The sequence below is a fragment of the Manis pentadactyla genome, chromosome X (genome assembly GCF_030020395.1).
Source record: "Manis pentadactyla isolate mManPen7 chromosome X, mManPen7.hap1, whole genome shotgun sequence".
Lineage (NCBI taxonomy): Eukaryota > Metazoa > Chordata > Mammalia > Pholidota > Manidae > Manis > Manis pentadactyla.
The window spans coordinates 96,572,696-96,586,639 of NC_080038.1; the positions used below are offsets into that span (position 1 = coordinate 96,572,696).

Consider the following 13,944-nt stretch of genomic DNA (forward strand, 5'->3'; position numbering starts at 1 on the left):
TGACGCTATCCCAGTGTTGTGAGGATTCATATTATGATATGTTAATGTTTTCTGAACTTAAATGCTCTGATGTGTAAAAGAATATGGTTACTCCCTCCTCCTCTTCCTCTGATAGCTGTCCTTCATGTTGGTAGATCTTTGTTCTCTCACCAGTTCTTTTATGCTCTCTACTCCTGTCTACTCATTACCACCCTACATACTCCCCAAGCTGAGAGCAAGTCAGTGAGAGCCTGCAGGCAACTCTGTATCTGTTGTTTCTCTTTGAAGCCCTTACCCGCCTCTACATAACCCACCCCCAGTGCTTTTCCTCTCCACTCCCTATCATCAAAGTCCAAACTCCTGACTTCTGGTGGACTCTGGTGGGAATGAGGTGAAGTGGACAATTTGGAAGAATGCAGGCTCTGATTATAGCTCTGACATAACTCTGTGACCTTGGGCAAATTACTTAACCTCTCTGGCCAATAGTAGTACCTACCTCATAAGGTTGCTCTGAGAATTACTAGAAGCAGTAATTTAGGTAAAGGGCTTGGCCCAGGTGATAAGAGGTAATGAACAGTTATTCTGGTCAGCTAAGGGGAAAGGGCTCAATGGCTGCACACAACCTAGGCTGGCCTCCAGCTTCAAACCACTTGGACCTCAGCTCATGGTTCATTTGTTGGGGAGGCAGTCAGAGATGAGTACACTGTGTGCATTTTTCTCCTTCCATATGTCACACCTATGTTGCTATCATCCTTTGGGACCTCAAGGCTGTTTTTATTTCTATGCATTGTTACACATGTGAGTGCCCATGCTCAGTTACCTGCCTCGCCCTTCCCACTTTATCCTCTCCCACTCTGAGGGCATACCCTGAGAAGCCTCTGTGCATTAGCAGTTAGACAGGACCTGTGTTCCCCTAGGGCAAGAGGGCAACCAGACAGCTCTCACCCCTAATGCTCTAGCTCAGTTTCCTACTCTTCCCAGCCTGATGCTGGCCATGCAACTGAATTGACTGACATCCACAAAGTGGCATGTAAGACCATTTAAGTTTAGGATACCTCCTCACCATGGTCCTACCCATTGGTTTTAGTACCATGCTCCATGTCCATGCGGAGGTGCCTCGGAAGCCTCTGGGGTGGGGGGAAGAGGGAAGGCTCTGAGCCGCCTCCCACTTCAACCAGAGCAGCTCCTCTTTAATATGTTGTATATACAAAAGCTCCATATAAATATTTGTTCAGAAAAAAAAGTGTTTCTAGTTAAAAAGAAGATTGAAAATCACTGGTCTTACTCTGTGTGCAGCGCTCGCTTGGAGGCCTTCTCAGACCACAGTGGAAAGCTTCAGCTCCCTCTCCAAGAGATTATTGACTGGCTCAGCCAAAAGGATGAGGAATTGTCAGCTCAGCTGCCCCTACAAGGGGATGTGGCCCTGGTGCAACAGGAGAAGGAAACACATGCGGTAGGTTAAAGTTACAGAGTCTAGGATGTGTAGCCCCTCAGTGGGGAAGAGGCCTCTTCTGCAATGCCCTGACAGGCAGGCACCCAGCCTCTGTTCAGGCATCTGAAATAACAGGGGGCTGGATGCAGTCCTACTGCTCTGTGGATAGCACTCCATAGAGTAAGTCAAACCTTTCCTCCATAGCCCTTCCATCAAATATTGGCCTCTCTTAAAATTCTGCACTGATTTTCAATAGGGACATGAGAATATTAACATAATATAATGTTAAGTGAAAAAACAACAACTTGGTATAAAACTAGATATAGGTGGATCACAATTGCACAGATCTCTATACAGATGGATGTGCATGTGTATACACATATTAAAATATAAGAAGGAACTACATTAAAGTGTTCACATGGTTAACTCTAGGTGATGAAATTAGAGTTCTTTTTAATTTTTTTCATACTTTTCTGAAATTTACAAGATGTCCATGATGTATATTACCTCTGTAGTCATAAAATGACAACAGACGTTTCTTAAAATAAATACAAAATGCATTAGAAGAACTAATTATGTGACATGACATAATTAACTAACACTACAATGTTAATCATATTGCAATATATATGTATCAAATGAACAGGTGCTGTACCTTAAACTTACATATAATGTTAATTATATCTCAATTTAAAAAGTGAATGTAGAAGGGAATACAATACAGCAAGAAAATAAACTATAATTGTGTGTCACAGCATGGACAAATCTTAAAGACAGTATTTTGAGTGAAAAAAAGCCAGATACTAAAAGAGGACAAACAATGTGACTCCACTGATATAAAGTTCAAAAGTGGACAAAACTAATCAGTGGTATCACAAGTCAGGATAGTGATTACCTGAGGGGGAAGGAGGGATGAGACAGTGGTTGGAAGGGGCTGGGAGGGGGCGTCCTGAGATTCTTGATGATGGAGTTCTGTTTCTTGATCTCTGTACTGATTACAGAGATAGAACCACTTTACAGAAATTCATCAAGCTGTACACTTTTGATATGTGTATGCTTCTCAGTGTATATTTCAACAAAACAATTAATTAAAATTTTAATATAAATCCTGCCCATCTGATTTTGATTTCTCTAAGCCCCTTACAGGGTACTTTCTCAGTGTCCCAGAGAAACAAGTTTCCCAGCCCCCAAGCCCCACATTTTTCTTTACCTTGTGCCACAGACAGACCCATTTTGTACTAAATAGACCTCCCACTGTCAGTTACTATTCTGCCTCTAGGGAGGGCTGCACCTCTTTCTGTCTGGGTAGTCCAGAGAGACCTGGTAACACTGAAGGATCAGGTTGCATTGAAGAGAAGAAAGGTTGTCAACTGAAGGATGGAATTTAAAGCAATTAAAAGACTTTCCTTCCCTGTTGACCTCACAAACGGACAGGAAAGTCTTTCTCTCTTCTTGTTGCTAAACCTCACAGGCCTTTATGGAAGATGTCAAGTCTCGGGGCCCCTATATCTACTCGGTGCTGGAGTCAGCTCAGGCCTTCCTGTCCCAGCACCCCTTTGAGGAATTAGAGGAGCCACGTTCTGAGAGCAAAGGTGGGTGGTCTTCCTCTCTTCCCCCTTCTTCTTGAGCTATGAACCACTAAATACCATCCTGCCCTCTCCAGACTCATTTGCTCAGCTGTTACCTAGGAGGCTAATTTTCTCCTAGAAGCCCAACGTTGGGAAAGAGCAAGACTCACCCCAGAAGAAAAAGCCAAGAGAACAGAGCCTGGAGCAGGGGAGACTAATGTGTGTCACAAAGCTGTATGTAGCTCTCTGGAACATCATGTGTGGCCTTCTAATGAGGCATAAAAAAGAAGGAAAAAAGACTCATGCACTGAACTGAGGCAGTGAATAAAAGCAGTAGTATGTCTATTGAAAACATTCTGCTTTATTCCAACATAGAGACATGTGGTGATGCTCTAATCAACCAGCAAATAAAATAAACTTTTTAAAATCTAAAAACTTAGGTGATGACATTTGAGAAGAAAATTGATTGTGGCTCTTTGATACTGGCCCTGTTGACTTCCGGCACCTTCCCTCAATAGAGTGGGCTACTCAAGGTCTAGGTTCAAATAAGGCAGCAGAGTGGGATTCCCTGGTTGATTAGGTCGAAGAGTTGGCCAGAAAGCCCTCTTCTCCAGAAAGAGTACTCAACATTGCAAGACTACTAATGAATATCCAGGAACGACCCTTCATTAGGTAACTGAGCCCTTTGTAAATGTTGTTAGCCCTTTCAGTTCACCTCATGCCCCGCAGGTAACTAGGACTCAACTTACTGCGTGATGGGCCTCAGATAGGACAAGCTGAGGAGAAAGCAGGACAATTCCAATTAGCCTAGAATTTGGGGCCTCTGAATCTACTTCTGAAGGGATGTCAGAGGGAGGAAAAAGAAACCTGTAATTCAAGAGCCTAGGTGGACAAGCTGGGCAAGTTATACTAGCCTCTCTTGGGCTGGACCTTCACAAAATGCTGCCCTTCTTTGGGTGGAAGTGGGCAGCAGATATTAATGTACAATCACAATCCAGGATCATATAAATGGGCATTTGAATGATTTGCCTCATTATGCCACCTACCATTTACTTTGCCCATTTTTTAAGAATATGAAGAAATCCTCATGATATAGTAGGTGGAAACCAACAACATGGTCTCTTGACTGTGGTGATTGATCCATGAACCTACCCATGTGATAAAATTATGTAGAGCTAAATAAACACACACACACACACACACACACACACACATACACACACATGCATGCAAGTTTCACAAACGGCTGTCTTTGTCTCTCTTTCCTTCCTGCCTGCCCTTGCAGATACCTCTCCCAAACAGCGGATCCAGAATCTTAGCCGCTTTGTGTGGAAGCAGGCAACAGTGGCCAGTGAACTATGGGAGAAGCTGACAGCCCGCTGTGTGGACCAGCACCGCCATATTGAGCGCACTCTTGAGCAGCTGTTGGAGATCCAAGGGGCAATGGAGGAATTAAGCACTACTCTGACTCAGGCTGAGGGAGTCCGAGCCACCTGGGAGCCCATTGGGGATCTCTTCATTGATTCACTCCCTGAGCACATCCAGGCCCTTAAGGTATGCAGACTCTCTAACCTGGCTATAGTCCACCCGAAAACCTGACACTCCTCCTCTGACAGTGTTCCTGCTGTGGAGACCTCATTGTTGGCCTAGACTACAGCTGAGGTCTCTCAATTTATGTGCTGGATTTGAGGAGTTGATTTAGCTGGAGTCTCCTCTCCCCTTCTACTGTCTTTTCTTTCCCTGGTGTTTTCTGAGAGTAGGAAAGGAAAAAGGACAGTGGTTGCCCACACCTTGGTCCTTTTGTTCTAATAGGCAAGCACCAAAGTTGTACTGTTGAAAGAAAATCTCTGGGCAAAGAGGGAAGAGTTGAAGTGAATGACTAGTGGTTCCTTTTTCCTACTCTCTGTCTACTGTGGGACTTGGGTCCCGGTACTACAGCTATTTAAAGAGGAATTCTCCCCCATGAAAGATGGAGTGAAGTTGGTGAATGATCTGGCTCATCAACTTGCTATTTCTGATGTGCACTTGTCAATGGAGAATTCCCGGGCCCTGGAGCAGATCAACATTCGGTGGAAGCAGCTACAGGTAAAAGAGAAGCAGGGAGTGAGCCATGGGGAAGAGCCATGATACAACTAGGCTTGGGGGAAACTTCTCTGGGCCCAGAGGAAGTGAAGGGGCATTGAAATGGGACCTGTATGGGAAGAGAATAGTAGAGAATTTGGGGCCAGAGGCCAGGATTCTCAATGACTAAGGTGCAGGGAGTGATTGAAATGAAGGTCTGAGAGGGGCCTGTCTAAATGTGGGCACTTGGAGCAGACAGGGAGGGGCACACAAAGAGGGACTGTGGCCTGGAATTGGGGGTGCTTCTCTCTGACCTTGGGGAGTGCTGTGGGCTAGGAGTTGGTGATGGTAGGAGGAGCTGGAAAGCAGAGAAGAGCCAGACTATGAGGGAGTTCACAGATTCCTGGAGGTACCCTGAAATCCCACACTATAAATCTAGAATGAATCCACTGACTTCCCACCCGTTGTATCCATAGGTGTCAGTTGGTGAGAGACTGAAGCAGCTCCAAGATGCTCACCGGGACTTTGGGCCTGGGTCACAACACTTCCTCTCCTGTATGTAAGACAAATTGGACTTCACAGATCTAACAAGAGAGTTTACTGTTATCCCTTGCAGGGCTTGGTGGGAGTGCCGTATATCTTGGCATCCAAGAAACAGTGAAGTGAAGTAGTGTAGTAAAGTGATTAAAAAGAAGAGTTCTCAAGTCTGAGAGAATTAGTCTGAGTCACAGCTCCTTGACCTAACAGCTCTGAAAACTTGAAAAAAATAGCTTAACCTTTCTGATCCTCAGTTTTCTCATACATAAAAAGAGGGAAAAATATTACCTGGCTCATAGGGTTATGGGATTAAATTACTTTTTTCCAATAAGTTTATTGAGGGTCTACTATGGACCAAGTATTGTCCTAGGCACTGGTGCTATATCAGTGAACAAAACAGACAAAAGTCTTTAGACTTGTAGCACTTATATTCTAGTAAGGGAAGCCAGAACATAAACATAAGCATAAACATATATATATATATATATGAAATTGATGACAGGTGCTATGGAAAAAAAAAGTCAAGCAGGGAAAGCATGAATAGGGAGTGCAGGACTTAAGGGCAGGGAAGCATTGCAATTTTGAATAGAGTAGTTAGAAAAGGCCTCACTGAGAGCATAGGGATTGAGAAGAAACCTCAAGGAGGTAAGGGAAGAGCCCTGTGGATATCTGAGGGAAGAGCATACCAGGCAGAGGGAACAGAAACTTCTAAGACCTTAAGACAGGAGTATGCCTGAGGAACAGCAAGGAGGCTGGTGTAGAGGTGAGTAAGGAGGGGAGAGAGCAGGAGGTCAGAGCTCCAAGGGCCTTGTAGGCTATAGTAAAAACTTGGGATTTTATTCTGAATGGAATGGAGAACCTTTGAAGGGGGTTGAGTAGAAGGATGACATGATCTGACATGTTTCTACAGAGTCAAAGTGTCGGGGGTGGGGGGCACCAGAGTGGGAGCAGGGAGACCTGTTAGGAAGCAGATTGCAGTAATCCAGGTGTGGGATTATGGTGATCCAGACCAGGGTGGTAGCAGTGGACATGGTGGGAATATACAGATATGAATATCAGTTAGGTACACAAAGCATTTAGCAGAGTATCTGGCACATAGTTGGAACTCTATAAATGTTAATGGCAGTTGGAACTATTGCTGTTATAATCACTGGCATGCAGCTGTACCTGCAGAGGGCTCTTGCACCCAGCAAAACTGTAGTGGAGGTTGGCCAGGTAAATGGCCAGGTAACCGAGCCTCTCCTGGAATATCTGGAGGATAAAGACATGGAGCAGAGAGAGGCATCCTTTTCTAGAGTTCCTCACCAGAGAAATGGGCAGTGCCATTGTCCCACTGGAATGAGAAGCTTGACCTTCTGGAGAAAGGGCTCTGAGCCCCATGAGGAAAGTAGGGTCCACTTCATATCCACAACAGCACTCCAGCTGTCTGCAGCTAAATGGGTAGAAATGGCAGCCTGCTCAGGGGCAAGATTGGCAGGGCAGCCAAGGCCAGACATTCCTGTTTATGCCCTTGCTGTTTCTCTGGCACATGAGGTTATCGGTGACAATCTCTTCTCCTTCCTTTGCCCTCACATCAGGGAAAGACATGTGTTCACTAGAAGTTTTTGCCCTACTCTCAGAGGCTGTAGAGAAGCTGGCACTGAGAGTCAGGCACCGCCTTTCAGGCTTGACCACCTATCTGGGAGGAGTTGCCAGGGGCCTGAAGAGCATTACTAACCAACTTCTTTCTCTCTTCTCTCTTGCCAGCCTCTGTCCAGGTTCCCTGGGAAAGAGCAATCTCACCCAACAAAGTTCCCTACTTTATCAAGTGAGTGACCACCTGAAAAGCAGGTCAGTCACCTGCCCACCCCCTTCCTTGCCTGTCTTTTTTTCTACCTGTCACTGTCATTCCTTATCTCTTGGGATTCCTCCATCCAGTCCAGTTTTTCCTCCTACTCATCTCAAGAGTCTACTTGGGCGAAGGTGAACCATTGTACTTTGGGATCTTCAGGGTTCACCCGTGGATCCTGCAGCTCCTTATTGTACCCAAACCTGTCACTGAGCAGTGCGGGGTGGGGGTGGGTGTGGACCCTGGTGCTATTGATGCTTTTGTTTGTAGCCACCAGTCTCAGACCACATGCTGGGACCATCCCAAGATGACGGAGTTATACCAAACCCTGGGTAAGAATGTGGGGTTCCTGTATAGGGTGGAGATCTATACGCTACCTTTGTCCTACAAGAATGGAAGGGAATCCCATTCAACAAGTAGAGGGGGAGGTAGAAGGGAGTGGCTTGTCCTTTCTCCAGCAGCCTTCCTTCTTTTCCCCTTTGTACCTCCCTCAACTGGAAGCTCTATAATCCCCCTGGACCATTGTATCATCACATTAGGGAATTATGCTCATAGATGTGAACTGGATCTGCCTTGAAAGACACTGTCCACGTTATGATGAGTTCACTCTCATGTGCCTTATCTCTGGCTGCTGAGAGAGACTAACCATTAGGTTGCAAAGTTTATCTCTGCTGATGCATGTGAATATACAGTTAATTTACTTTCATGGCTGTAGAGTGTTCCATTGTATACACACCACAGTTCCTTCATCCAGTCTACTGTTGATGGATGTCTGGGTTGCATCTAGTTTGGAGCTAATAAAGACAGTGCTGCTAAGGACCTCCTGTACATGTCTTCTGGTACACATGTGCAGGTTTTTCAGTCTACAGGTCTAACATCATTTCAGCGCATTGTGACAAGCACTGTAAAATATTGGAATAGACTGGGAAATGTGAAAGTGCAATCGATTCTTAGCAGGAATCATATTTGATATTAATTTTTTTTTATGCTTTTACTTTATCAAATCTAGTAAGGTATTGTTACCTGAAATGTTTCGGTTATTTATACATATGCACATAGGTGTATGTGTACTGGACCTTGATGTAAAATGAATTTCTTACTATGTGCCTTGATCAAAAAAATGAAGTACACTGCTCTAGGACATATAGATGGCTGGGTTGTAAGCTGTGTGAATGTTCAATTTCACCATGTAATACCAAGTTCTTTTCCAAGGTGGTTGTGTTAGTTTATACTTCCACCAGCAGTTCTCATTCATCCACATCTTTGCTGACGCTTGCCATTGTCAGATTCTTACTTTCTGCCAGTCAGGTGGGTGTAATATGGCATCTTGTTGTGGTTTTAATTTGTATTTTTCTGATCTGAGAGGGTCTCTTTCCATTCTTTGCAGCTGATCTGAACAATATTAAGTTCTCAGCTTACCGCACTGCCATGAAGCTACGTAGGGTCCAGAAGGCACTACGTCGTAAGTTTCCCATCTCATTTCCCTTATGGCCTTCATCCAACTCCTCCTCTTCCTCATCTATTGGCTGTTTACCGCTTTCATCCCACCTTGGCCAGGGTTGTTGATTGGCTTGTGGGAACTTTCCAAAGGCTGGAATATGCTGGCTGTGGACACCTGCTCCTTCCAGGGCCCTTCTATTCTCCCCAAGTCTCAGACTTGTTTCCAAGTTAACCCACAGCTATTCTCTTCCTTGTCCCTTCCTCCCTGCCCAATATGAATGATCAAGCAACTGTTATGTGGCAAGAAGTATGCAAGCACATGGTCTGGAGCCACCAGGGATTTGTGTTGTTCTGCCATCTTGGGGTTACCGAATGTAGCAGCAGAACAGTTGAAGCAAATGTCAGTGGTTAGTATAGATGTGCCTTCTGGCCTTTCTCGGGGACACTGTGCATTCAATCTTCCTGGCCCAGGCATGTCTCGCTAGGCTGATTCCAGCACTGCAGGTAATCAGAAAGTCCTCCCAAGGTCTGTCACATTTTCCATTAAAATGTGTATAAAGAGAGAAACTTAAAATGGGATTTGACCCCTTGTGAATTAATATAACAAAGGCGGTAAATTTACTCACATTCCACCATCTTCTTGAAACCGATGTCAAGGAACATATGGGTGTAGAAACGTTTTGGGTTAATTTAGGGACCTTTTTGTTGCCTTCCCCCTCTTCAGGATGAGGGTCTTGGTAAAGGACAAGCATGTATCACGCTTACAAATGGTTGGTCTGGAGATTGGATAAAATTTGGTGATGCCAAATGGCATTATCTCCCTGTCTACTTCAGGAGTTCTATATTTAGCTATGCTTCATCCCTCTTTCCCTTCCTTCGCAGTGGACCTGGTAACTTTAACTACAGCCCTGGAGATCTTCACTGAGCATGATCTGCAGGCCAGTGAGCATGTGATGGATGTGGTGGAGGTCATTCACTGCCTGACTGCCTTGTACGAACGGCTGGAGGAGGAAAGAGGCATCCTGGTCAATGTGCCACTCTGTGTGGACATGAGCCTCAACTGGCTCCTCAATGTTTTTGATAGGTAAGGGCTTGTGGCCCTGGCAGCCTCAGGATGAAATTCAGTGGGACACCTAAAGTGCGCCTGGCAGGAGGGTTGCTCCCACAGCTCAGCTTGGGGCTTGCTTGGCACAGAACGCTGCTGGAATCAACTCTGTGAGGGAAATGGCTGCTACAATGTCAACTCTTTACATATATTCATGTTCTCAGTCTCTCCTTTTAAACCTAGTGGTCGCAGTGGAAAGATGCGGGCATTGTCCTTTAAGACTGGCATTGCATGCCTGTGTGGCACAGAAGTGAAGGAAAAACTGCAGTGTGAGTACAACTCCAGAGTCTGGAGGGGAGTTGGGTGGAGGGAGAGGTGTGGTAGGAGGACGAAGGTGCCAGAGAAGCAGAACGTAGGTCTTACGACTCAGCAGAGGGCTACTGATATGGCCTTGTAATGCTTCATGGTTCAGGCTATTGCAAAGAACCCCTCAAAAACAAAGGCCAAGATGGGCCTAAGGCGTATATTATTATTCCCAGTGTCACTCTAAGGGGGTTGGCTTCTTCTGTTCTGATCTATTTACTAGACCAGGATCCGAGTTGGCATCCTGGGGTACCAAAGGTCTGGACTTTCTAGTTGCATTGCCCTGTGGCCTAAAAGGCTTAGCCCTCTTCCAGTCTGAAGCTCAAACCATGTCATGTAGTCTGTGGAGCCCCCCATGCGATTACTTGGGCAGAACACAATAATCCCCATTATCTGCAAGGTGGACAGATAGCATGTAATTCGGTCATTTTTAACCTCTCTGGTTTATAGTACCTTTGCTTTCCCCTGCATCCTCCATCTTTTGTATGGCATTTTGTACCTTTCTGAAGCAGCAGCATCACCTGTCAAGTGCTTAATGTGTGTTGACCACTGTGCTAATTGTGGTGAGTACAAGGTTCAGATAGACATGGTCCCTGCCTCAAGTGGTTTACCATTCAGACAAGGAGACAGAAGTACACAGAAAGCATTTTTTAAAGTACTAATTAGAATAAGCTGAACAGCTAAGGCAATGCGCTCTATTGGATTGCAGAAGAGAGATGGCAGTGGTCTGGGACAATGTCACAGGGAAGTAGACATTGCAAAGCATGTCCCTAGCTATGATATTATTTATTTCTCCCACCATTATATATCCTCAATTTACAAGCAAGGGAACTGCAGCATAGAGAGGTTCATGGCATACCCAAGGCTCTACAAGCTAGTCAGTAATGGATCCAGAACTAAAACCCAGGCACTCTGCTTTCTCCTACTACTGTGTATTTTCTAAACCTTAAGTGAGGTATGACACAGACAGACAAGAACCTCTGGAGGAGGTTTTCTGAGGTTGGGGTGGGATGGGGAGTTCCCACAGGGCAGATACAGCACATATTGCAGTGTAAGTACTGTCGTTTATTCCACAGTCACTTAGACATGAGTCTTAGATGATCAAATGCTTTGAATTATTCCCTCACTTTGGATGATCCCTGCCAGTGTTTCTTTCCGTTTGTGTGGATGACTGAGAAGTGGCTGCAGCATCAGACTCCATGGGCTCCATGAACAGGAGGAGCTAGGGAACACCACGTGTGACTAATGTTTGGGCTCCCCTGGGCCCCACACGCCCTCAGCTGGCTTCTTGAGAACCTGTTTCCTAGCACTGTCATATCTGTCTGGCACTGCTCTCGCACACAGCTCACTCTCAGTCTTCAGCTCTCTTTCTCTCCCTCTTTTCCTGATGCTCTCTCTCTTCAGGTCTGCCTCACTTTTTCTCTATAAACTAAGAGAATGCTCTTTTTAGACCTCCTGGGTTTCTAAAATGTCAGGGACAGACCTCTAGGTATTCCAGTTTCAAAAGTCATCAGCTAAGTCTGTGTGCTCTCTCCCTGTCTTCCTCTTCTGCTGTTTCTCCTTGCACCATTCTCTGGCCATTCCTGCATCGGGGTTGGCCGTGACTGATGGTGGGGCCAGCAGACCTCTTCAGCCAAGTGGCCAACTCAGGCAGCCAGTGTGACCAACGCCATCTCGGTGTTCTGCTCCATGAGGCCATTCAGGTGCCCCGTCAGCTGGGGGAAGTGGCAGCCTTTGGGGGCAGCAATGTGGAGCCCAGTGTCCGAAGCTGCTTCCGTTTTGTGAGTATGGAGCCAGATAGGGGTGAGGAAAGGGAGGGTGAGAAGCAAGGGAGGGTGGACCAAGAGCTAGGCTTTTGATCTTGAACTACTTAGATGTAAGGGGTTTCATTCAGATGGACAACAGGGCAGAAGCTTCTCTGGGCTTTTAGAGTCAGAGTCCTGCTGGGAAGGGCACCAGCTCAACTAGGACAGGGCAGAAGGTTGACGCCTCTGGGAAATAGGCCAACCCAGGCCTTGCTGGTTCCCCTGCCCCTTTGAGGGCTTGCCCTTCCAGGGACATGGAAAATTGGGCCTCAGTCATTGCCATTGGGCTTTTGTTTCCCTAGAGCACTGGGAAGCCAGTCATTGAAGCTTCACAGTTCCTGGAATGGGTCAACTTGGAGCCCCAATCCATGGTGTGGCTGGCTGTTCTGCATCGGGTCGCCATTGCTGAGCAAGTGAAACATCAGACCAAGTGCTCTATCTGTAGGCAGTGCCCCATCAAGGGCTTCAGGTAGGGAAAGCAATACCTGCTGGAATGAGAATAATAAATAGACCACATTACATACAAATCATATATTGCAAAACAAAGCATGACATAATTATTTAATTACAGTTGCTCTATTGTATGTTGTTATATATTGTTGTGACCCTCTCTGTTGCAGAATGTTCAACTTTTTTAAACACTGGAAGTGATGAAATATTTTCTTTTGTTTTACTTCTATTTAATGAAGTGTTCTAGACCTACAAAAACCTGTAGAGAAGTGAAAGAGGGCTGCGTGGGGGAGCCGCACAGAGAGAGGAGTAATTTGCTCTTTGTTCCCCAGGGAGCATTAAGTAGAACCTAGAAGCCCCAGCATCCTGACATATAGGAATACCTGGGTAACCAAAAGGTATGCTGGCAAATGGTTCACAGCTGACTCTCCAGAAAGCAAACAAGAAATCTGATTTGTAGCATTTGCTAATTTCCATGATGTACAATAATTAGGGAGTGATGAGTTTTGAGTCTTTATTACCTTTGTTTTTATATCACTTACTTAACTCTGAGTTTATGTGATTTGATTTTTTAATAATGGCTGTACTTAACAACTGGCTTGGAAAATCTCTGAAATTTTAATGACTGGCTCTTGTGAGCCGGTATGAGACAGCTCCAGCACCCCATGGTGTGCACTCACTGCCACGCTTAAGAAGTAAAGCATTATTACAATACATTTGAAGTTTCTCTGAGTACATTCCCTCATCCTCCCACAAAGGTAATCACTGTCCTGAATTTGGCTTTCATCATAAAATGCTCAATTAAAAAAAATTTAAGCATGAACACACTCTTTACAACCACTCTGCTTTTCATAAGCAAATGAGGCACAGAGGTGGACTGTGACTTGCTGAGGTTTAACACAGCTGGTGAGCACAGGACCAGGACTAGATGCTGGATCCTCTGACTTCCCTACATCTAGACATTTCATTATTCTGTACTATTAGATCTGGGCAGTTTAGTCAGGCTTTGGAACTGGATCTAAAGGGCTGGTTTCTATGCTGTAATAATAGAGTTATTCTTATAAATAACTTTTGGAAATAACTTTTAGCCAACTTGCCCAGGGCTGGTAGAATAAGCAGCCTTCATATTGGAAGTGTAACTTCTCCAGTGCAGGTGGTGGTACCTGTGAGACTGGACCCTTTGGGGCCATGCTTATTTACAAAGCTATTTGATATCATGAGCTCTTTACCCCAGCCCCCCGCCAACTTTTAGAAAAGTTGGTGAGACAATGCCATTTCCCGTACTTCCGAGGAGTAAGAGCATGTGATTTCATGGAGGTTTGTGGTTTCTAGAATAAGGCTAGTCATCCAGTGAGGACTCAGCCACTGCTGTGTGTAGGAGGTTGAGTGCAGTATGGCTTCCAGCCTCGCCCCCTTCTCATGTGTGGGTATATTTG

At 45.3% G+C, this 13,944-nt stretch overlaps 1 protein-coding gene across 2 annotated transcripts in view; it reads left to right on the plus strand.

Annotated features, from left to right (window-relative positions):
* Nucleotides 1–13,944, plus strand: part of DRP2 (dystrophin related protein 2) — a 40,047-nt gene that overhangs the window by 15,416 nt on the left and 10,687 nt on the right. For both annotated transcript variants that reach the window (XM_036932786.2, XM_057495547.1), the window contains 12 exons: nt 1,276–1,432; nt 2,883–3,003; nt 4,265–4,533; nt 4,918–5,064; nt 5,517–5,595; nt 7,324–7,384; nt 7,676–7,737; nt 8,793–8,867; nt 9,728–9,929; nt 10,134–10,219; nt 11,877–12,034; nt 12,361–12,527. In XM_036932786.2, coding sequence (XP_036788681.2) covers nt 1,276–1,432; nt 2,883–3,003; nt 4,265–4,533; nt 4,918–5,064; nt 5,517–5,595; nt 7,324–7,384; nt 7,676–7,737; nt 8,793–8,867; nt 9,728–9,929; nt 10,134–10,219; nt 11,877–12,034; nt 12,361–12,527 — 1,584 coding nt within the window. The remainder of the gene's footprint in view (nt 1–1,275; nt 1,433–2,882; nt 3,004–4,264; nt 4,534–4,917; nt 5,065–5,516; nt 5,596–7,323; nt 7,385–7,675; nt 7,738–8,792; nt 8,868–9,727; nt 9,930–10,133; nt 10,220–11,876; nt 12,035–12,360; nt 12,528–13,944) is intronic.